This window comes from Chiloscyllium plagiosum, unplaced genomic scaffold, assembly GCF_037043375.1.
Source record: "Chiloscyllium plagiosum isolate Xiang-an unplaced genomic scaffold, Cpla_swu_hap1 HiC_scaffold_6, whole genome shotgun sequence".
Classification (NCBI taxonomy): Eukaryota; Metazoa; Chordata; class Chondrichthyes; order Orectolobiformes; family Hemiscylliidae; genus Chiloscyllium; species Chiloscyllium plagiosum.
Genome location: NW_028270144.1, coordinates 14,201,393 through 14,226,652, shown reverse-complemented (window position 1 = coordinate 14,226,652; position 25,260 = coordinate 14,201,393). Strand labels below are relative to the sequence as shown.

General features: G+C 39.2%; 1 protein-coding gene across 1 annotated transcript in view; it reads right to left on the bottom strand.

Moving 5' to 3' along the window:
• Positions 1-9,165: 9,165 nt before the first annotated feature.
• Positions 9,166-25,260, bottom strand: part of LOC122550456 (T-cell surface protein tactile) — a 108,232-nt gene continuing 92,137 nt past the window's right edge. Inside the window, exons 10-12 of the mRNA XM_043691198.2 lie at positions 13,336-13,728; positions 11,434-11,545; positions 9,166-9,467 (exon numbers count right to left, since the gene is read on the bottom strand). Coding sequence (XP_043547133.2) covers positions 9,383-9,467; positions 11,434-11,545; positions 13,336-13,728 — 590 coding nt within the window. The 3' untranslated portion in view covers positions 9,166-9,382. The remainder of the gene's footprint in view (positions 9,468-11,433; positions 11,546-13,335; positions 13,729-25,260) is intronic.

Genomic DNA, 25,260 nt, shown 5'->3' with positions numbered 1-25,260 from the left:
CTGATCTCTGCCCAGAGTCTGTTTCCCCTCACTGACCTCCACCCAGAGTCTGCTTCCCCTCACTGACCTCTGCCCAGGGTCTGTTTCCCCTCACTGACCTCTGCCCAGGGTCTGCTTCCCCTCACTGACCTCTGCCCAGGGTCTGTTTCCTCTCACTGACCTCCACCCAGGGTCTGTTTCCCCTCACTGACCTCCGCCCAGAGTCTGCTTCCCCTCACTGACCTCTTCCCAGGGTCTGTTTCCCCTCACTGACCTCCACCCGGGGTCTGTTTCCCCTCACTGACCTCTGCCCAAGGTCTGTTTCCCCTCGCTGACATCCGCCCAGGGTTTGTTTCCCCTCACTGACCTCTGCCCAGGGTCTGTTTCCCCTCACTGACCTCTGCCCAGGATCTGTTTACCCTCGCTGACCTCTGCCCAGGGTCTGTTTCCCCTCACTGACCTCCACCCAGGGTCTGTTTCCCCTCACTGACCTCTGCCCAAGGTCTGTTTACCCTCGCTGACCTCCACCCAGGGTCTTGTTCCCCTTGCTGACCTCTGCCAAGGGGCTGTTTACCCTCGCTGACCTCCACCCAGGATCTGGTTCCCCTTGCTGACCTCTGCCCAGGGTCTGTTTCCCCTCGCTGACCTCCACCCAGGGACTGTTTCCCCTCGCTGACCTCCACCCAGGGTCTGGTTCCCTTTGCTGACCTCTGCCCAGGGGCTGTTTACCCTCGCTGACCTCCACCCAGGGTCTGGTTCCCCTCACTGACCTCTGCCCAAGGTCTGTTTCCCCTCACTGACCTCTGCCCAGGGGCTGTTTCCCCTCAGTCTCCACCACCCACTGTTTCCTTCACTTCAGTTTTAATGCTAATCTCTTATATGGGACCTTATCAACAGCCATCTGAAAGTCCAAGAGAACCACATCCTACAACTCCTCCTCATCAACTCTACCATCTACATTCTCAAAAAAATGCCAGTAGATTTGTCAAGCATTGTTCTCCTTTTGCTAATTCACGCTGACACCGTCTAATTTTGTCATTGTTTTCCTCATGTTTAGCTACTGGATTTTTTACAATGGGTTATAGCATTTTCAAGATACTACAATATGAGATGCAGTCCTACATTAACAAGATACTCAATCTACAAGTTGTACTGATGAAGATGATCTGACCATCCGTAAATTCGTAGGGGTCAATGACCAGGTGATATGTGAATAATGTAGTCAGATTTTGGTGATTAGAGAAGAGAATTAGCATCCTACCATAGAAAAATATATGTTAATGTACACAAGTATAGATGCAGACCTGTGCTTCCTGCTCTCCAGCAGAGTATTTTTATTCATTCTCCAACAATAGAATAATGCGTAAGTGATTGATCGTTTACTTCCTTCTATGAAAGTACAGCTCCAAGCCCATTTCCTCTTCATCTGCTCTGACACACGTTTCCACATATGGGTTGAAATGCCCAAGGACTGATGGATTGATTTGCCATATTAAGCTTTCCCATATCAACATTGTTTACTGTGAGTTTGTTCATTCCCACTGTGTATCTTTGCACTGTAGCCTTCAAAGAGCTTCCTGTCATTTCTGTTCACTGAGATGTGACTTTGTGAGAAATAATAGTAGAACAGAGGAACTCTCTCACATTAGACAGGGTCAAAAGTGCGTTAATATCTTCAACATTGTTGTGAGTAGGCTTTACTGCTGCTGCTGTCACTCTGAATCCTAGGAAATCTATCCTGGCTGCTATAAATGTGCATTTATCCTGCAGTGCAGCAAATTTTATGGTTCAAGTTGAGCGAGCTCCACTGACAACCACTGATCATGTTCTACGTTTTCTGTTCCCATGTGTTGAGTAGTTTGAGTGTCCTTCACATGTGACAAGATTTGGGAATGATCTTCTGACTAGGTGTCGTGTACTTAGTGAATGGGGCACTCTGCAGAATATGAGTAACAAAATTAGCTTTGCTCTGTTAGTGATATATGGACGTACACATCATACCGGCCACATCTCAAGCTTTCTGATTGCTTTGCAGTTATGAAATCGTGCTGATAGCTTTTGGATTTTAGAAAGTCTCTGCAACTCTTCTAGTTTTTATGTTCTTATGATAGTTTTATTGACCACCCTAAGGCTAGCAAAGAGTTCACCATTTTTATGTCATGTGATATCTTGGGTCAATATTCGCAGCAAAAGGATAATTTGCTCAATGACATTCTCTGCTTCAAGTTATTTCAGTCCTTGGTGACACATGGGCACAGATTGTAAATGACAGCTGTCCTAAATTGAGTGAAACTAGCAGAATTTATGTTTCACCCTGAAACACCTGACCGTGTCGCTTAATCTCTCAAAATCCATGTCTAGTTTGCATTCTCTGTCATATATGTTCCACATTGGTGTACTGCTGTGGTGTCTCTGAATCGAAGCTTACTGAAAACGTTAACCTGCATAAGACTTCTGTCTTTATCTACATAAAACATGAACCTGTTTAAGGTGGCTTTTTGTGGTCCCCTTGAATTGTGATTGGTCACAAAATCAGAATAATTAGTTCATAGTTTGAGGAGTGTCATGGAATGAGAGAAGGTTTCAAAAAAATGCTCATCACTCAATATAGATAGCACTGACTCCAGAAGAAGCCATCTTGAAATGGATAGGATTACAACTAAGCATTCCTTTAAATGTCCTGCCACTTTATAATCTGTAATGGCATATACTTATTGTTGATTAATTTCACAAAGTGACTACCCCATGTGTCAAGCTGATGAAGTCCTCCCTGATGATTGCGTAGCTTTATAAAATTATTCCACTTCAAACATGAGGTACACATTTTCCTTGAGCTGGCTATGGTGTTGGAAATTGATGAGCATTTCCACAGTTTAGGCATTGTGTTGGAAGTGTCTGAACATGATGAGTTATGTGTTGATGAGTCTACTGAGGTCTTCTTTCTATAACATTCTCACTTCAACTAGTTTGGTATGTGTAGCTACAACCCTGAGGGTCAATTTCTGTAGAGTCTGTTTGAATCAAACATGGCAAATTTGACTTGCTCCACCATATTGCTGGCAGCTTATAAGGAATGTATATTATTTGACCATCACATTTTTCTTTGGCCTGAAGTAGGTTTTAAGAACACATCACCACATCAAGCATAGATGTAAGTTGTTCAAATATTCATTGACTTTCTGCACTGAGATAGTATATGAAGATCATCTTCTTGCCCATTATTGCTACATCCAAAATGTTCAACCGTATGAGAGGAACAAATAAGTTAAGAAGGCCAAATTCCAACAATTCAGGAAGATCCTGGGGTTCCAATCCTATCAACATGCGGATGCACCAACACTAAATGGAATGCAACAGTTGAAGTCAGCAGTTCACCACCACCTTCTCGAGGGCAATTTGGAATTGGCAATAAATGCCGAAATCCACTGAATTAAGAGTGAAAAAGAATCCCACAGCGTAAGTAGATTTCCCAGTGAGGAAAGGAAATGCACAGAGATATTGGCACCAGTACTGGGGTACGAGGGAGCTGTTCTGCTGGGATGGGCTTCACTTAAACCGTGCCGGGATGGGTGTCCTGGTGAATTGAATAACTAAGGCTGTAGAGAGAGCAATAAATTAATTAGAGAGTGAAAGTATTTGAGAGAGCGAAAACGTAAGCTTACAAAGCAAAAGGATATGGTAGCATTACTTAGCAGCTATTTGGATGATACCCAGAGTGGGATAGGAAGGGACAGAGTTTATAAACATAGAATAGGAGCAGGCAAAAGTGAGGACTGCAGATGCTGGAAATCAGAGTCTAGATTAGAGTGGTGCTGGAAAAGCACAGCAGGTCAGGCAGCATCCGAGGAGCAGGAAAAGCACGTTTCAGGCAAATGTTCATTCCTGATGAAGGGCTTTTGCCCGAAACATCGATTTTCCTGCTCCTCAGATACTGCCTGACCTACTGTGCTTTTCCAGCACCACTCTAATCTCTAGAAAAGGAACAGTAACTGGGGTCTAATGTTGAAAAAGATGGGAAAATCAGAAAAATAATGGCTGTTTACTTCAAGACATGTAAAATTTGGAGCAAAATAAATGAATTAACAGCACAAATACAGGTAAGCAGTCTGTTCTTATCACCATTACAACAACGTGGTTACAAGGAGATCAAAGTTGAGAACATTCTGGGAAATGTGACTTTTCAAAAGGACAGGCAGAACAGAAGTGAAGTAACTTTGTTAGTATGAGTACAATAGCAAGAAATGATCTCAGATTGGATAATAGAGATCCGTACAGGTGGAGGTGAGAAAGATAAAGGAAAACATGGGTAGGATTACTCTATGGGCCCCCTAACAGTAGCTATATGGTGAGGCAGAGCATAAAGTAGGAGATAATGAGAGCATGTAACAACGGCAGTGAATCATGGGTGAATTAAATATTCATATGAGTTAGGACAGTCACATTGGCAGAGGGCCTCATGGGGAAGAATTAATACAGTATATTCAGGAACTTTTCTAGAATAATATGTTTTGGATCCAACAAGGGATCAGGCTGTTTGAACCTGGTGATGAAACAAGCTTAATAAATGATGTCAGAGTAAAAGATCCACGAAGAAACAGTGACCATAACATGGTAGAGTTTAGCATTCAGTTCTAGAGGGAGAAACTTGGGTCAGAAACAAGTGAGGACAGAGCTGGATGGACTGGGAAAGGAACTTAGCAGCAAAAATGGTGGAGGAATAATGGCAGATATTGAAGAAAACAGTTCATGGTCCACAGCAAAGACTTGTTCCAGTGTTGAAGAAGGATTCAAGGAACGAAATATTGCTAATCATAGTTAACCAGGGAGGTTAAGGACGGATTGATTAAAAACAATGTGGCAAAGATGAGTGGCAAGCCAGAGGATTCGGAAACTTTTAATAACCAACAAAAAGGTGACCCAAAAATAATAAAGAGGGAGAAAATAAACTTTGATGGTCAACTTGCAAGTAATATCAAGCTGGACAGCAAGAACTCATTTAAATATATCAAAATGAAGAGGTAAGTCAATTTGAACATAGGCCCCCTACAAAATAATAATGTGGAACAAGAAATGACAGAAGAGTTGTGCAAATACTTTGCATCAGTTTTCACAATAGAAGACAATATAGCATTTTGACATTACTAAATATTCAAGAGGCAAAAGGGAAAATGAGATCATTAGAGAAAATGTGTTAGGCAAACTAATGGGGCTAGAGACCAATAAATTGTCTAGAGCTGATAGAATACATCCTCTGATAATAAATGAGATAGATACAGAGTTGGTGAATTTACTGGAAGTAATCTTCCAGGAATCCTTAGATTCTGGAAAAGTCCCAGAGAATTGGAAAACTACTAAATAACACAGCTATTTAAAAAGAGGAACCAAAACAAAAGCAGTTAACAATAGGACAGTTAGCTTAAAATGTGATATAGAGTTATAGAGTCATAGAGATGTACAGCATGGAAACAGACCCTTCGGTCTAACTCATCCATGCTGACCAGATATCCTCAATTAATCTAGTCCCATTTGCCAGCCCTTGGCCCATATCTGTCTAAACACTTCCTATTCATGTACCCATCCAGATGCCTTTTAAATATTGTAATTGTACCAGCCTCCACCACTTCCACTGACAGCTCATTCTATATAGGCACCACCCTCTGTGTGAAATAGTTGTCCCTTAGGTCCCTTTTATATCTTTTCCCTCCCATCCTAAACCTTTGCCCTCTAGTTCTGGACTCCCCCACCCCAGGGAAAAGACCTTGTCTATTTACCCTATCTATGCCCCTCATGATTTTATTAACCTCTATAAAGTCAACCCTCAGCCTCCGACGCTCCAGGGAAAGCAACCCAAGCCTATTCAGCCTCTCCCTATAGCTCAAATTCTCCAACCCTGACAACAATCTTGTAAATCTTTTCTGAACTCTTTCAAGTTTCACAACATCCTTCCGATAGGAAGGATTGCACACAATATTCCAAAAATAGCCAAACCAACGTCCTGTACAGCTGCAACATGACCTCCCAACTCCTATACTCAATGCTCTGACCAATAAAGGATACTAAAGCCTTACCAAACATTTTCATCACTATTCTATCTACTTGTAACTCCACTTTCAAGAGCTATGAATGTGCACTCCAAGGTCTGTTTTTCACAACCCTCCCCAGGACCTTACCATTAAATGTATAAGTCCTGCCCTGATTTGCCCTTCCAAAATGTAGCACATCACATTTATCTACATTAAACTCCACCTGCCACTCCTCTGCCCATTGACCCATCTAATCAAGATCCTGTTGTAATCTGAGGTAACCTTTTTCTGTCCCTTATACCTCCAATATTGGTGTCATCTGCAAACTTACTAACTATACCTCCTTTGTTCACATCCAAATCATTTATATGTGAATGAAAAGCGGTAGGACAAACAATATTGGGAAAATGCTAGTCTATTACAAAAGATGTAATAACAGAGGATTAAGGGATACATAACATGATCAAACAAAGTCATCTTAGCTTCTTCAAGGAGAATGCATGCCAGACAAATTTACTAGACTGTTTTGAGGTGGTAACAATCAAGATAGATAAAGGGGAAGTGGTGGATGTAATATATTTGGATTTTCAGGAGGGGTGAGATAAGGTGCCATACATTAGGATGCTTAAAAAGGTAAGATCCCATAGTGTTGGAGATAGCATACTGGCAAGGACAGACTATGAAATACAAAATGCTAAATTCCATGTTCAATTGTAATAGGGAAGGCAAATGGAATGTTGGCCTTTATTTCAAACAGAATAGAGTATAAAAGTAAGGAGATTTCACTGGACCTATACAGGACCCTAAACAGACCATAATTTGAATACTATGAATAGTTTTGGGCTCTTTATCCAAGGAACAACATGCTAGCATTGAAGGCAGTCCAGAGAAGGTTCACTAGGCTAGTAGTGGGTATGGAAGGACTGTCTTATGAGGAGATGTTGCATTGGTTGGGCCTGTACTCATTGGAATGAGAAAGAAGAATATTGAAGCATATAAGGTTCTTGCGGGACATGACAGGGTAGATGCAGAAAGATTGTTTCCCTATGTGGGAGAGTCTAGGACCCAAAGGCATCAACTTTGAATAAGGGCTCATACATTTAAATCAGAGATAAGAAGGAATTTCTTCTCTCTGAGGCGAGTAATGTTTTTACCACAAAGGGCTGTTGAGGCTGGATTATTCAGTACATCCAAGGCTGAGATTGACAGATTTTTACTCAGTAAGGAATTCAAGAGTTATGGTAAAAGGCAGGTAGGTTAGGAATGATCAGGTCAGCCATAATCTCATTGTCAGGTAAAGCAGGCTTGATTAGCTGAATGGTCTACTGCGGTCCTTGCATCTTATGGTTTTAGGAGTCAGTAAATTTAGTTTGCTCCATCATTCTCATTTCTGCTTTACTACAGATATGAACTATAAAAATGATCCCTAAGAGTATAGTATATCATACGGGAGTGACTCTAGGTTAAATGACAGCTTCAAATTCACAGTGCTTTAAAATAGCTTCTAGCATTTTTTGCAGTTTCTTTACATTTCCCTGAGTCCATACTTGGGCTTAACTAATCAAATATTTTGTGCATCAATCACAGATGGACTCAATCAAATGCAGAACAACTCAAGAAAGGAGGAGAGGAAGGAGTGAAGGAGCAATGGAAGGGAGAAAGAAAGCAAGGAAGGAAAAAGAGGGAAGGAGGAGAAAATGAAAGGGAGGAAGGGACAGATGGAAGAGGAAAAGAGGAAAGGTGGAAGAGAGGGAGGGAAGGTTAGAGGGAATGATGAAGGGAGAAAATGTGGGAGCAAGGGAAGGAAGATAGGAAGGAAGAAAGCAAGAATGAGTGGAAGACAGATACTGGGGTAGCTATTTTACCATCCATTGGAACAGGCATTTAGGGACTTGGTTTTATCTTAGGGGGTTAATTTTATGCTCCTATATTTTATTAAGTCTCAATAATTTGTGTGAAGAACACAAAGTGACAAAAGGTTGTAACAAGATGATAAAGTTTCCAGATAATTTATGAGCTGATGTTATGTGCACTGCATTTACCATGCCTGCAATATGCTGTGAAAACTAAGACATCTAATCAATATGATTCAATCCCTACACTCTAACAATCTAATCTCAGAGCCTGTTTTGTACACCAGATTATAAAAGAGTCATATGAAGATGTATAGGAGATTAATTTTGATGGAATGGACATACCAGATATTTAGCTGTGGCATGTAGTGCTTACCAGAACTACCCCATATATAAGATCTTTGCACTCTTGCAATGATTGTTGATAGACTACCACAATTTTCAATTCAATAATCTAATAGACTTAATGTTAACCAGTGATAAAGAGAAACTGATGTAAGGTGACAAAAATCCCAGTTTTGGAGACTATCATTTGCAGGCCAAGATACCCCAAAAATATCCAAATCTTGGATGGATCAATGAGATGTTTGAATGCTTGTTTTAAGATGGCTCATACAGTATTGAATCTTCTTTGGACAGACTTTCTAGGTGTGAATACAATGGCTTCCGAACATTATTTTTGGAATTCCTGTAGAGTCAGGACAAACATTTCCATCCACTTTGGTAACTGGTACTAAACATGCTTGCAGGCTTCTAGCCCTTCCCAATGAAGGGCTTTTGCCCGAAATGTTGATTTTCCTGCTCCTTGGATGCTGCTTGACCTGCTGTGCTTTTCCAGCACCACCCTGATCTAAATTCTCTAATTATGCTCCCCACTCACCCAACTCTCCTCCCACACATACACATCCTGGCACTTAACTTGCAGGATGCTGTCAGACAACAAGCCCAAAATGCATTAAACCAGAACTATCATGGTCGTGATGCCAAGACACTCGATCCTTGAAACTACTGCCATAAAACCATTCAAATGTTCGGTTTTATGGTATGGCAATAGAAGTGTCTTATAAAGCACAGCACAAGATGATTTTCATTCCAAGTTTAGGCTTTGGTTTTGGGTTATGTAAGACTGGCAAATTTGAGATTTCATTCTCTCATTTTGTTTTGCAATTTTGCATCTGAAGTATGCAATACTGGCATGAAAGACTTTAATGCCCGAAAGAATAAAATTGATTAATATATATTGAAGAAACAAGTGTAGAATAAAAGTTAATTTGTTTATAAAAATTTTTTCCTACTACAAAAAAATTGAATTCAGAAAAAGAAGTTGACAGTAAACTTTAATATGTAATAAAAATTGTATAAGTCTGTACAAATGTTTTAGGATGTAAATGCATTAATTGAATCACTGAGTATTAATAATATGTACTGTTATTCTAAAAGCATAAAATTGATCACATATATTGCACGTTAAAAACTACAATGTAAAACTATATGCTGCTGTCAATCCAAGTATCAACACCATCTTCATTAGTTGACTTCACCCTGTGGAGATACCTGAATAGCTGTGTACTTTATTGGTGGAGGAGGAGGTTTAAATGGAGGCGGCCCATTCCTGTTAGGAATCAAAACCACAATGTTATTTATTCATAACATAAACTGATTTATTTTGCTCCAAATATTTTGTTCTGAATTTCATATGATTCCCAGGCCAGCATGCACTGGAGAATGTTTTCACCTCCTGTTCCTGGGGTGTATTCCAGTCTCAAAGCAAAACCAAGATTTAAAAAAAAGCAATCTACTCACACTATCTATGCCCAAGAGGTTCTACTTGCTACTGTAAAGACTTTTTTTAAAAAAATAAGGGAGAATGAAGATAATGCATAATGGAAGCGCAGTTGTGGAACTGCCTAAACAGTGCGTCGGACAAAAATCACAATCATGTATTCTACCCAGTGAAGACGGTTACCTCTAGAAATATCCAAAGAGGGCAGTGAGCCTAAATCCTATAAAATCACTAGATTGCATGGAGAAAAATTGAGGAGGAAAAGAAGCCAAACCGAAAATCCAATTATGCACAAAACACACTCAAAAATAAGCTTGAACAAAGAATGCATGAAAGACTACCAGGACTATAACTAACACACTAACGACATTCAAGCTTCTAGAACATTGGGTTCAGAATACCCAAAAGTGAAGTTTACATCACACTGGAAGGCTACACCATTACACTATTATTTGAAAGGACTAAATAATTTTGTGACTACCTGATTGCAAACTTGCTTTCACTCTTACTGTATGTAATTTTATCTTGGAAAATCTCAGATGTATTATTGTTTTAAGAGCTGTACTGTCTTAAAAGCTGGATTTGTTAATGAGGCAAGGATCATGATGAAACCACCTGATCAACTGTAACATGCAATCCAGCAGAATCAAACTAGAAAGAAGATGCATACACAATTACCCATAACTGAAAATTGTAATTTGAGCTGTTAAATTAATCTGTGTGAAATCTCAAGGAAACTGGTCCATGTTTCTAAATCTGTGTTACTTACCACACATTTTCTATTCCTACCTCAGTTTCCTCCATGATTTCATCTTTTTGTACAGAAATGGACATTTTGATCTACTTTGCATTCTTGTCTCATGCTGAAGGATTGAATTAATTTTACTCCTAACCCTAGCCCACCTTGTGCAAATGCTGCTCCTTTGACAAGGTTTTATTGTCCTTGGTTTTTATTTTCAGAGGGGTCATAAAGGCAGAGGTTCCTACATGTCTTGAAATATCTACTTGAAAAGGCCTTTAAGCTTATTTCTTTCAAACACTTGTACAATGAAAGGGGAATGGCCTGTTCTCCCAGTTCAGGATTTTATTTCTGGTTTGGATTTAGCAAACAGTCTGCTTGAGGCTGCTGATCAAAGAAACAGCTCCATGCTGGTCCTCTCTTTCTGAAATAACTCCTGAAAGAACTTGTGTTTGGTTTTACCTTCTTTTGCTAAAGGGTTGATTATGGGGATATTGCAAGTATTTGGGACAGCATCATTAAGTTGCGATAGAGTTGATTGGGTTTTCAGATAGGTTACGTTATTCTGAATTTAGTTCTCTTTTGTTTGTGTTTCAGTCAGTAGTCTGTAAATAAATTCTATTTTGTTTAAAACTGAGGGGTTTGACCAGCTGCATCGCTCCTGGAATAACCATTCTACACCTGCTTCAAACATCTACAAAAACTAGAGTCTGGGCTACCTTCTTGAAATGTTTTGAGAGGGTCTGGCCTGGTTCCTAACAACCCTTACTTTCACATGTTCCATCCAAACCTGACAGTTCCCTTCCCCAACTTGCCTGGTCTTGAAGTTGACTTTACGTGGAATGTCTATGAGAAACCCATCATACATAGCTCAGAGGTTCTCATGAAAAAGCATGAAGTCTGAAATGTTAGCACGTTTCATTGCTGTTTCCAGATTTTCTGCTTTCATTTCAGATTTACAACATGTGTACTATGGTGGTTTTTGAAAACAATTTGTGAGCATTTTGATCAAACTGAAAATCGCATCAATATGAAAATTAACAAAATAATACATACAGTTTTTTCCTGACTTGCCAGGATTTGATGAGATAAGGTAATATGGCAGCACAGATCACCAAGAACAGAATTACCACTATCACCACTGCCACTGACACAGTGCCTTCAGTGTCTGCAAAAGATACAATAACATATTGATAATTTTAAAATAGTGCTTACTTTTTATTCTGAAATGCTGAATAAAGCTTCATGGAGTGTTGGAAAGAATTGGAAATATGAATGGGTAATAGGGAGACTTAAAGAGCTATTTCTCCATAATAAACCTAACAGTGCTAAGTTGCTGTGTCACATGTAGGTAATTGGGTGAACCAGGTAGAAATTTAGGAACAACATATTTTAGGAACTAGAAAGAATAGAGAAGTTATGGGTTTAGGGGAAAATATATTACTCCAACTTAGGTTTATATAGCTTTCTTTTTCCATGTATCGATAGGGTGCATTTGATAAATTTGTGCTCCCAAACTAGATATTCACATGGCTAGGGTACATTTTAGACATTCAGACAAACGAATTGCAGTATTTCAAAGAAAAGACCTACCAACTTGTCAGGGTCAGTACAGATAGGCCATAAATACAAGACTTTTTAGGATTACTCATAATCTCCAAGAAATTTCTTTTAGTAGATTTGTGTAAATTTCACTGCAGGGGTATCTCTATAACAGGAACTCCCGTGATTCAAGATAATGGCTCAACATCACCTCTCAAGGGCAATTGGGGATGAGCAACAAATATTGACACCATGGCAGAAAATCAGCATTAACACTGTTCCCCAGCATTATCAAACATAGGCAATAATGGGTGATAAGTGAAACTAGGCTTAAAAATTAATAATCACAAGCAACTGAGAATTGAAGTGAAGTTGGTCTCCAGTGTTGGGGACAACAGGCAATCATGAATCTACAATGAAAGTTGTCTTTGGTGACACATAAAGCAATCTTTTTATTTCTCAGTGGAGATTGCTTTTCATTGAGGTTGAAATTAAAGGAAATTGGGCAGACTGTTCAAATATCTGCTTGTGGACAATCACTCATTTAATACTACTGGCAAAGTCCAATTTCTCCCCATGTCCCATGAATGAATAAAAAAAGGAAAAAGATTAGGAATTTGTATCTGATACATAAATGGGTCTTCATGCACTTGATATAATTAATATACCTATATTAATTGAAAAATATGCACAGTTAAAATGATCCTTCTTGCTCAGTAGGAAACTCCTGTTTTCCACTGACTCTAGGTCAATGAGCATTATGGGATAATTTAAATAGTACGAAAAGGTGAAAGTATCTACCATGTGGAAATAATTTATCAGTATCAAGATATCTCAGATATATATCATCAAGAAATGACTGTTAAATATTTCTGTTTGGCTTAACACTTTAAAATATGTTTTATTTCCAGATGTTTTATGTGTTTTATTTGCAGATGCAAATCATAAACTGTACAAAATAAAGATATCTCTGCTTTTCTCAGGCTGATTTCACCTTCATTGAGTTACTAGATTTGAATACATGGACAATAAACAATTGTGTTTTATTATTGAAGGATGCTCCATCTAAAGAAAGTCTATGTTTCACCAAAAATCACTGGTCTGATAGTTAGCCAAAGGATAATGTGACTGTACCTTCTTGTTTTACGACCATAGATGTCACTGCACAAGTTGACTTCTTAAGTCGTAAAAAATGTCCCTCCAAACACAGGATTGAACTTAAATGCTGAGTATAAAAGTTAACTACCAACATGTATGGTCACCATCTTTGTTGCTCACCACTTAGAGCTGGCTGGTTGATCCTTTGCACAGCTATAAAGTACCACAAGTAAATCATCCATTTTTTGCATGAAACATTTATATGTTAAACTCACAAAGTCAAAAAAAAATTACCCACATTTATAAAGTAATATTTACCTTTGTCATCCATGTTAATGAGGGTTGTCCCATTGCCATAATTCACTGTTGAGTATAATGTGGTGTCATTGAATGGTAGTTCGGTATTTTCCAGAGATGATTCAGTACTGTTGGTTAATCCAAAGCTAATTGATGGCTGAATAGTGGTAAACTGTTTCTCACTAGTGGATAACCCAATTGTGGTTGATAGTCCATGGCTGCTGGATGATGCAATGGCAACGCTAGTAGATGATCCAAATGCAGCTGATGTTTGAGAAGATTGAATGGTGGTGGACAATCCAGCATTAGTCAATAGTACAGTGCTGGTAGAGTTTTCTGAGATGGTGGCTGAACCAGTGGCAATTGATAGCTGCATCATAGTAGTTGACCCACTTCTGGTATAGGATTCATTGCCTAAAAAAGATATTTTCCTGCATTAATTAGTGATATGTATAGTAGAATAGAGAGCTACATAGCAGGAAGCACAATTTAAAATAAATCTAGAATTAACTATATTTATGAAATTAAGATGACCAGGCTTCATTGAGGAGTCTACCTTCAGTTTAATAAGTGAAAACCAATGCAAAAGCCTGCAATAGTGTACTGACACCAACAGATTCATCAGTGACCCTTAAGAATGAAGTTGTTGCCAAATTAGTTCTGAAGCCGGTGGGGATAGTACCTCACTGATTAATTACTTGAGTGTTTGGGATATTTCACCCTAAAAGGATCTTTGTGCAACCTTTTGAATGAGCTACAGAACACATAACAGGTGATGAAATAGGTAGCTTTATGTTGTACAGAAATGGAGGAGGAATCAGAAAAGTAGGCCCCAACCATGTTTTTATTTTTGTTCTACTGAAATGCTGTTAGAACTTTGAAGAGGTGCAGAGTGATTAAATCACTCCAGCTGTTGAATTGTTATAACTCATTTTAATAAATACATGAACAGATCAAAACATTTACTTTCAGAGGGTAAAAATAGAAAAATGAGATTTATATCTTCTTTTGCTGCATTGTGATTAATTCGGAAGCAACACAGTGAGCTGTGTAGATGCTTCATATAGATCTCACAAAAGAACAAATAACCTAAATCATTAAATTAAAGCAGTTCCTCTTAAAATCATATAGGAAATAGTTACAAGCACTTGTGCCACAGTTACAAGTTTGAACTTATTTCAGCTCCTTTTTTTCCTTGTGTCAATTACAAATCTTCATTTCTATATGGAAGCTCACACTGCCTATGAAACAAAACATAAATATAAGTTCTAGGAAATCTAGGATAACATGCCCAAGGTGAACAGTGAACCATTGTATTGTGATTAAATAATTCATGGGAATTCCATTACATGTTACACCTGAATGGGGTCATGCACTGGCAATCAATTCCCATTATTCTTAGAGTTGTTACAAAAGTTAAAGTTTTAAAAGAAACATGCAAAACCTCCAAACTACCTAATTTTTATACCCTAGTTGACAGAAATCACGGACCAGGTTTCTGTACTTAACAAGAAATCAGTATTTGTTAGAGGCCATTTAATTCTATCTAGAGGTAAACAATTAAACTAAATTAAGGGCACTCAGAAATTAAAACCCTAAACCCTTAACTGACTGAGACACACATACACACACAGGCAAAAAAAAATCACATGGTGGAAGAGCAACTGGAAACACAGTTAGCCCATCTTTATTCACATGATCTGTCGGGTTTGTTCTTGTGAGCCAAAGTTTCCCTCATCGTTCTTTTACAAGGTTTACAAGAGGCACAAAGCGGTTGGTTCATGTGTAAAACTTTGACTTATCCAATTCAAGATCAGAGCTTGCATTAACTGCTGTAGGAAGTATAGATCCATTTTCTTTAGGTTTACAAGAGTTTACTGCAGATGACTGAAAAAAAGAGTTTTTGGCTGTAGTGGATCTGCAGGGTTCTCTTCTGGTTCAAATAGTTTTTCTCTGTCTTATTCCCAGCCCAAGCTGTTCAGCCACCTGACAACCAATCACATGGCAGTTGACAGCCAGAGGACCGTTGTCAATAATGACTGGTCCCCAAGTCCACAAACCAATCAGCTTCACTTATAAACAACCCCTCAGCTCCAGTTCATCTGGACATTGCTGGAACCGACAGCTGTATAAACAGGGTTCATATAGGTATCAAATTCCTTGCTTTCAAAGTAGCGTACACCCGTGTAAATCCCAGTTCCTTCTTATTTCAATCCACAGTATTAAAAATTACAGAAAGTAGAAGACACAACCTTTATGAACACCAGAAAGTGACAGCCTTGTAGACAATCTTCATAAACAACTAAACATATTCTTTCATAAATAGAATTTCTTGCAGCAGCTGATGGCGAGATGAAATGCATTATTTTGTCCATGCTATATTTTATTTTCAATGTTTATTTCACCAATTTGAGGATTAAACTAGATTTACTTGAAAAAATTACCCAGCCTATCTTGGAGCTTCACTTTCTAATATCTTTGCTTGATTGCAACTTCATATTTTAATATTGGTTAATTCCAAAGCAACAGAATACTTTCAGATAGTTTTCATTACAACTTTGTACTGTGATTGACATATTAAAGCAAAAGCAAATTTAACTTGAGTAACCAATACATGTATATGTATTTTGTTAGAAACAATTGAAGCCGAGTAGTCTGTGGAATGGTAGACTTTCTTGGTTACCTGAAGTTTCCACATGACTTCTTTCCACTAATCACCATAATTCTAGCTTTGATTGAAAAAGACTATGGAGAAATAGTTCACTTGACCAAATCATTGACTTACAACCAACAGTATGGTGGATTAACGGCAGAGACAATTACAATCACCTTTCTACGACTGTACCCAACCTTTAAAAATTCTGCCTCTGTTTTTAACTATATGCAACAGAGCATTAGAGTAATGTAGCAATAGTCTCAGCCAGGAAAGGCATTCAGTCTCTTTAACCCATTTACCTGCTGTATTCCTGTATAAATAATGTGTGATTGGCAGCTTTAATTTATTTTAATAGCTTTACTTTTGATTTCCCTTGATTTTGCTACAAATTTCAAAAGGGACTGTGTGTTTGATGGACCAGTTAAGTTAGATGATTAGCATATGATTCGGATTATTATCAACAGCACCCGTTCAATTTATGTTTGAGCTGAGATTGACTGGAGAGCTTTCTCTTTGCACTGCCTCTGAGAGTGGAAGACAACGACAAACCACCACTGATACAAACTGCCAAGAAAACTGCTCAGTAAGAAGCTCAAAGCAGATAATGAATCAAGGGCCTGCCTTTGGGAAGGGTGCACATAACTGCTGAGGATGAATGAACAAACATACCATGTGTATATCTAGTGGCTGTATTTCTAGTACATTAGTTCTTATCAGGCCATCAAGAAAAAGATAGGAACTTCCATAGAAACTGATATCATAAGCTTTATAAACCAATGTTGTTAGCATCCAGGTCAAATATTATTGAAGAGGCCGGTAAAGAATCAGATTAGTCATTGAACATTTTCTGTGTTCAGAATGAACAAATACACTTTATTAATTGTGATAATTTGTTGCTCAGTTTTTCATCAGGCGTACTGTTTTTATTTTAAGTAAACCTGATCTATGGTTTATTCCTCTGTGCTACACTCTGAATTAGTTTTTATCCTATTACTTCTAGAAGAGTATAGAATCGTAGAACTGTGACAGCACAAAAGGAAGATATTCAGCCCTTTTTGTTCATGTTGTCTCTGTACAAGAGAAACTTCGCTCATTCTATTCACCTCCCCTGCCCATCCCATGTAACCCTGCTTATTTTTCCTTCTCAGATGATCATCCAATTCCCTTTCAAAGGCCACATTGAATCTTCCACCATCACACTCCAGGATAATACATCCAGTATATGAACCACAGACTGAGCAAAAATGATTTGCCTTTGGTTCTTTCACCTTGAATTACTGCCTTCTGATAATTGTTGCCCTTTGGTTTACAACTCACCACACTGAAAGAAACTATTCTATTCTATCTACACTATCCAGAGCCTTCGGGATATTGAATAACTCTATCAAATATCCTCTCGGAGATTCATAGATTCATACAGTCATACAACATGGCAACAGACCCTTCGGTGCAACTCATCCATGCTCAAGTTTCTTCATCTAAGGTAATCCCATTTGCCTGCATTTGGCTCTCATCCCTCTTAACCTTTCCTATTTTTGGACCTGTCCAAATCTCTTTTAAATATTGTAACTGTATTTGTATCTCGGGCAATTCATTCCACACGTGACTGAAAAAAACTGTCCCAGAGAAGGAGTACAAATTCTTTCACAGCCATTTGTGAGTTTAAATTCAAATTTCAATTTGAAATGTACAAAAGTAAAAAAGGAACTTTTAAAAATCTGAAAGGTGATTATTGGGAATTCTAATCTCATTCAGGTCTGATCCATGCATTACTTTTATTCTTCGCAATATGATTGCCTCTGAAAGAATCCAATGAGCCACTAAAAAGGGCATAGAAGATAAAATGAAGCTAAAGGAAAACTCAGTTTAGTGATTGGAACCAGGTGAATCTTATTGACCATAAGATTCTTGACTATGTTTGAGGCAGTTCAATGTAGTAGGAGGTCAATACAATGCTGTTTGGTTTGCACTGTTGCTGAAGATTAATTCTGACCATTACACCAATCAGAAAAGCCTTGACTGATCAATATAAATAAGGGGTTCATAATCTCCTCAGTTCAGGGACTGACTCTGAGCTAGCTGATCACAGCCAGTGTACTGTGAGGGGAGTTTCTGATGGACGGAGATTTTGTTTCAAGATTGTATACTACTATACTAGGCCTCGGCACCAGCACCAACTGTAACAATATCAGCAGCAGTCACACCATTCCACAGGTATGGCTCCGGGCAGAGCCTAGGGAATAGCATCAAAATCAGCGGCAGCAGCCAAAATCAACAGATAGGGCCCAGCAGCAGAACCAGGAGGAGCAGCAGTAACAGTAGTAGCAATAGTACACAGTCTTTCTCAACTTACTCTTTTTTTAATGGAAAACAGCCTCAATTTCTAAAATGCATCCTGCTAATTGAAGTACCTCATTCCTGGAACCATCTTTCTAAATCTTTATTGCTCCCTTTCTAATTCTTTCACATCCTTCCTAAAGTGCGAGACAGGTCCCTTTCTCTGAAGGACAGAAGTGAACTGGTTAAACATTAAACTAGTTCAACACACAATCATCCATTTTACACCTGAAAAGACAGGCCACCACCAATTGGAATGTAGGTTGAGAGGGGATATCTTAGCCACCTCCCTGATATCTAACATTCACCTGATAGAATTTCCAGGAGCACTGATAAATGGAAGACCGGTGCATCCCATATGAAACATGCCCAAAGTTACCTAAATATGCAGGTTGGAAGTCACCAAGCAGTTGTGTTCAGCAGTCATCAGCAGTTGTAGAATTTAAGGCAAGGTGGAACAGTAGGGATTAATCTTCTGCAGCAGTGCAAACCAATCAGCATTGTACTCACCTCCTATTATGTTGAACTGCCTAATACTTATCTCCTTTAATCAAAAAGAGAGGGAGACAGAAAACAGGAAGTTAAAGACAAGTTAGCCTAACACTTATCATGCGGATGTTAGAATATGATGTGATAGGACAGTTAGATACATTCAAGGTCATTAGCAGAGACAGCATGATGGGAAACATGTTTAATTCAATTACTAGAGTTCTTTAAAGAAGTAACATGTACTGTGGATAAAAGGTGACTGGTAAATGTACTGAACCTAACTCTCCAGGAGGCAATTGATGAGGTGTCACAACAAAGGTTATTGTAGAAAATAAAAAGACTATATTATAGGAGTTACATATTGGCATGGATGGAAGATTGGCTAGCTAACGTGAAACAAAGAGTGACATAATTGTTTCATTTTCTGGCTTGCAAGATGAAATGAGTGTGGAATCAGTGCAGGGGCCTCAACTGTTTACAATTTACCTGGATATTTAGATGGATGAAAGTTTTGGTTACTAAATTTTCTGATGGCACAAAGACAGAAAAGTAATTTGAAGAGAAAGCTACAAGACATAGGCTAAGTGAAAAAGCTAAGATCTGAAAAATGGAGTATCGTGTTGGAAAATGTCCATATTGGAAGGAAGAATAATAAAAAAGACATTATCTAAGTGAAAGGTTGCAGATCTGTAACAAGCAGTGTGGTTTGGCTGTTTCAGCATATGAATCATAAAACATTAGCATGTAGATGCAGCAAGTAATTAGGAAAGCTAGTGGAATGTTATTGATTATTGCAATTGAACACCAAAAATAGGGAGGTTATGCTTTGATTATACAGAACGCTGGTGATTTCTGGAGTACGGTGTACAGTATTAGTTTCCTTTTTTAAGGAAAGATGCAAAAGCATTGGAAGTGTTTCAGAGAAAATTTATGGAATAATACCTGGAATAGGCAGATTGTCTTATGTGGAAATGTTGGACAGGCTAAGCTTGTATCCTCTTGAATTTCGAAGAGTAAAAGGCGATATAACTGAAACATAAAACGGAATCTGAAAAATCTTGATTGGGGGAATGCGGAAGGGATGCTTCCCATTGTAGGAGAACCTAGAACGAGGGATCGGTGTTTAAAAATGAGAGGTTAACAATTTAAGACAGAGATCAGGAAAATGTGTTCTCACAAAGGGTCATCAGTCTGTAAATTGGTCTTCCACAAAATGTAGGGGAAGAAGAGTCTGTGAATATTTTTAAGGCAGAGGTAGATACATTCTTGACAAGTAAGAAAGTGGAAGGTTATCAGTTACAGGCAGGAATGTCGAATAAGAAGATCAGTCATGATCTTGTTGAAAGGCAAAGCAGATTTGAGAGGTCAAATGGTAGACTCCTGCACCTAATTAATATGTTCAAATTTCTATGATACCAAATATTGGGCAGGCATATTGCTGACAGCAAACGATTAGTTTCTACTGTATGATGTAAATCGTTGGTCAGACCAGTGGAGCTTAAGTTGACCCTGCAGCTTTATAATTTATTGGTTCTGATGGATCTTAATTTCGAATGTCATAGGGAGAATACATATTGGAGAATTAGATTCAAGGGATAGCATAACCTTGAGTCGGTCACATCCATTCCAGTTTCTTGTCAGCCTGTATAACTAAACTCTGCACTTGACAATCAAAAACGTACATTCAAATGCTCAGGGATGGGGAGAACAAAACATAAATTTCCACTAATTTCCAAATCTCCACTACATCCAAACATAATTGCGACATTTTAAAAGAGACGGCAGACAAGTGAAATGATGATTGATTCAATGGATAAAGGCGATGACCCTACGTAAGCCCATGAGGAACATTTTAACTATAGAGAGAAAAAGGTTAATGATAACTTGATTGAGATTTCAAAGCATTACTGCTTTTATCCTGGTTTTGTTTCTCATAAAGGGATCTCAAGGAGAACCTACAATATATAAAACCTAAATCAGGCAGAGGAGGTGAAGGGAGGTTTCATGAACATCAATTTAAATGAGCAGAACATAATTTTAAATTAGATTCTTAAAGAATGTTCTTTCCTCAAAGGATTCTAAATGTTAGAAATGCCTGTAAATCAGTAGAGTTCAATATATTTCAACACAATAAAATGCATTTGGTTGCTAGGCTGGGTGAGATTTAATATTGGAGAGGTGAATGCTATTGGGTTTGAAAGACCTTTCCTTCACCTTGACTGATCTTATTCTCTTATGAAAGTAATTATAATGTTTTGTGTAATAGGTATTCTGGGAAAAAGCCTCAAGTCTGAAAATGTTATCCAGTACAATCTGACCTTCGAGTGACCTGTGATAAACCTGACAAAGTAAAGCTCAAAAAAGTATCCTTCTGATGAGGAGTTTGAATGAACGAATGAATTACTTGGTGAACAAAAAGAGAACTGCATCCATTGAAGATTCGAACCATCAGCCCCCAAGGACAAGCTGCCAGATTTAGCAAAAATTCTAACAAAATGTCATAAACCTGAACCATCAGGCTGGATCTTCTAATATTGACAGCAACTAATGAGACTTTTGCTTTTGCTGCACTCTGTGACCTCTCAGAAGTTTTGCCCCTCTACACTTGCAGTAATTTAATTTTGCAATTGGCATTTTCTATTGCCCAGGTAAATCTGAAAACATCTGCAGTACTGACATAAGCTTCAGAGACTTGGACCCTAATGCATGACACTTACCTGGTAATACTTACTATAGTATTGTCCTGGTGTTTATTTCTGTCATCAATCAGTGACTAACAACAATGATGAGTGGCCAACCCACCCACCCATGCCTCAGGACTTGCTCAACTGCCCCCAGTGCAACAACCTCTTTCCCCAAATACCTACCAGCCTGACCTCACTATCTGCCCTGAGTTTTTCCATGTAACGCACACCCCTGATACATTCATACCCCAAGACCTCTCATTCTGTTCCCTACTCACATACCCGCTCACAGTGTGTTAAAAAAGGGATGTGTCATACAAGCATACTAACATATAACTGAATTAGGAGAAGAAGTAGACCATCTGACTTTTCGAGCGTGCTCCTCGACTTGATATGGTCTGATGCCTTTGGTTGAACATCACTGCCAGCATGTGATCTCAGTTTTTGAAGAGACAGATATCTTGAAGTTCATTAACAACACTAATTACTTATGTTGCTGTAAGATCACAGATGTATACATAGTCAGAGTTCTGTGCTTATAGAATGTTACTCTTATATTATGTAACTAAAACTGATTGACTGAACACATTATAGTGACTCAATCCAATTGAAAATGAGGACCAGTATGTAAATTTAACACAACTAATTGAGAATCTAAGAAAATCATGTTACATTTAATGTTCATGAATTTTACTGTACGAACGGTGCATTCTGTGAAATCATTCAACTGATGGTAGTGACAAGAGGATGGACCATTATCAGACGCATTGAACATACTCAATATGGCAGTCAGTGTATCAACAACCAATGCACCAGCTATATTTTTAATTCGTTATACAAAGGGGAATCTGGTGAACTAATCAGCCTGCAGAATGCAATCATGTGCTTGGAAATGGAAAATATCAGCAGCAATCTTGCGTCGCCGTTCAGAATGCATCTTGTGTAAAATGAGAGGGTGTCTCAATTATGTTTATTGACATAGAAATCTGTTATTAAAGTTTGGAATCTTTAGCTATTGAGTTTGTGACCTCATTGATCATAGAAATGTTGAAATCTATGCATGCATGTGGACCAGTAATGGCTGGATCAACTGCCACACTACATGAAAGAATTCAGCGGTTTGTCTTGAGGAGCCATATTGACTTTGAAGATAAATAATGCTACTGCAAGGGATGCCAGTTCCATTGTATGCAGCAAGGTTATCATATGTGAATTGCACTACATTGTGCAGGTTTATCCAAGTACATGATGAACTTATGTGTAGAGAGATGATATTCAAACTTACACCAGTTTTTATCTTGCCATTTCATGCAAGTTGTCCATTTCTTTTTGGGTATATCACTTGGATGGATGTAAAGGCTTCAGCTCTATCGATGCCATCCATGGGATGTGTCATGTTAAGCACATGCATTGTCTGGCTTCCGAAAGCAGTGATATTCCAGATACCTCTTAGATTTCGCTGATGTCTTTGCTTTATTTTTCATTCCCTCTTCTTCATGTGTAGCAGTGCAGCATTGTGTTTCACCTTAACTCACCCTGGATGAATGTCCTCCTCTAGAAAGCATAGCTTGCCTTTATCAAGAAATGCTGAACACTGTCTTGATGGGTGAGACTGGATACATTGCATTGACTAGACCTGATGATGGTTGCAATAATTGCCTTAGAGTCAAGAACCTGAAGATGTCGCTGACCAGTTACAGTTGTTGCAAACCATCATCTGTTTTCTAACAATGTGTTAGTGGTATATTGTTTGGGTTCATTTAGAAATGTCTTTCTGAATTATTTAATGGTTATGGAGGCAAAGACCAGTTCCGTAAGCCTTTAAACTAAGTTTGTTTTGGTGAAATCACATCCAGTACTTTTTAAAATTCATTTGTGGGACTTGAGCATTGCTGGCTGGGCCAGTATTGATAGCCCATCGCTATTTGCCCTTGAGAAGGTGGTGGTGAGCTGCCTTCTTGAATCGCTGCAGTCCACTTGGTGTGGGTTGACCCACAATGCTGATAGGCAGGGAATTCCAGGATTTGACCCAATGAGTGTGAAGGAACGGCAGTATATTTCCAAGTCAGGGCGGTGTGTGGCTTGGAAGGGAACTTGTAGGGGGAGCCAATCAAGTGGATTGCTTGGTCCTGGATGGTATCAAGCTTGTTGAGTGTTGTTAGAGATACACCCATCCAGGCAAGTGAGGAGTATTCTATCACACTCCTGACTTGAGCCTTGTAGATAGTGGATAGATTTTGGGGTGTCAGGAGGTGAGTTACTCACCACAGTCTCTGACCTGGTCTTGTAGCCACTGTGTTTATCTGGTGAATCCAGTTGAGTTTCTGGTCAATGGTAGCCCCCAAGGATGTTGACACTGGGGAATTCAGTGATGGTAGTACCACTGAATGTCAAGGGGCAGTGGTTAGAGTGCCTCTTATTGGTGATGTCTGGCATTTGTATGGTGTGAATGTTACTTGCCACCTTTCGGCCCAAGCCTGGATATTGTCCAGATCTAATTGCATTTGAGCATGGACTACGAATGGTGCTGAACACTGTGCAATCATCGGTGAACATCCCCACTTCTGACCTTATGACAGGGGAAAGGTCATTGATGAAGCAGCTGAAGATTCTTGGGCCTTGGACACTACCCTGAGGGACTCCTGCAGAGATGTCCTGGAGCTGAGATGACTGACCCTCCACAACCACAACCTTTGTGCCAGGTATGACTGTAACCAGCAGAGTGTTTGCCACCAATCCCCATTGAATCCAGTTTTGCCAGGGATCCTGATGCCATACTCGGTCAAATGCGACCTTGGTGTCAAGAGCTGTCACTCTCACCTCACCTCTGGAATTCAGCTCTTTTGCCCATGTTTGAACCAAGGCTGTAATGAGCTCAGGAGCTGAGTGACCCTGGCAAAACCCAAACTGGGCGTCACTGAGCAGGTAGTTGCTGAGCAGGTGCTGCTTGATAGCACTGTCGATGATCCCTTCCATCACTTTACTGCTTGGTGGAGAGTAGACTGACTGGGCAGTAATTGGCTGGGTTGCATTTGTTCTGCTTTTTCTATACAGGACATACCTGTCGGGTAGATGCCAATGTTGTAACTGTACTGGAAGAGCTTGGCTAGGGGAACGGCAAGTTCTGGAGCACACGTCTTCAGTACTGTTGCTGGAATGTTTTCAGGGCCCATTGCCTTTGCGGTATCCAGTGCCTCCAGCTGTTTCTTGATATCATGTGGAGTGAATCAAATTGGCTGGAGACCAGTATCTGTGACGCTGGGGACTAATGGAGGAACCCTAGATGGATCATCCACTCGGCACTTTGGACTTAAGATTGTTGCAAATGCATCAGCCTTATCTTTTGTAAAGATGTGCTGGGCTTGTCCATCATTGAGGATGGAGCCTCCTCCTCCCGTGAGTTGTTTAATTGTCCAGCGCCATTCATGACTTTATGTGGAAGGACTGCAGAGCTAAGATCTGATCCGTTGGTTGTGGGTTGGCTTAACTCTGTCTATCACTTGCTGTTTATGCCGTTTGGCATGCAAATAGTCCAGTTTGGTAGCTTCATCAGTTTGGCACCTCATTTTTATGTATGCCTGAGACTGCTCCTGGCATGCTATCCTGCACTCTTCATTGAACCAGGGTTTTACATCAACACTTGCAGTGAATTGGTCAATTGTTTTGACTTAGATGTTGTTGGTGCGACATCAACTCAAAAATGTGAAATTACTTGAAGCTTCAGTTGTACTTCTAAAGTCAAAATGTGTTGTCAGGATCTTTGTTTGTTCCTGAGTGCAA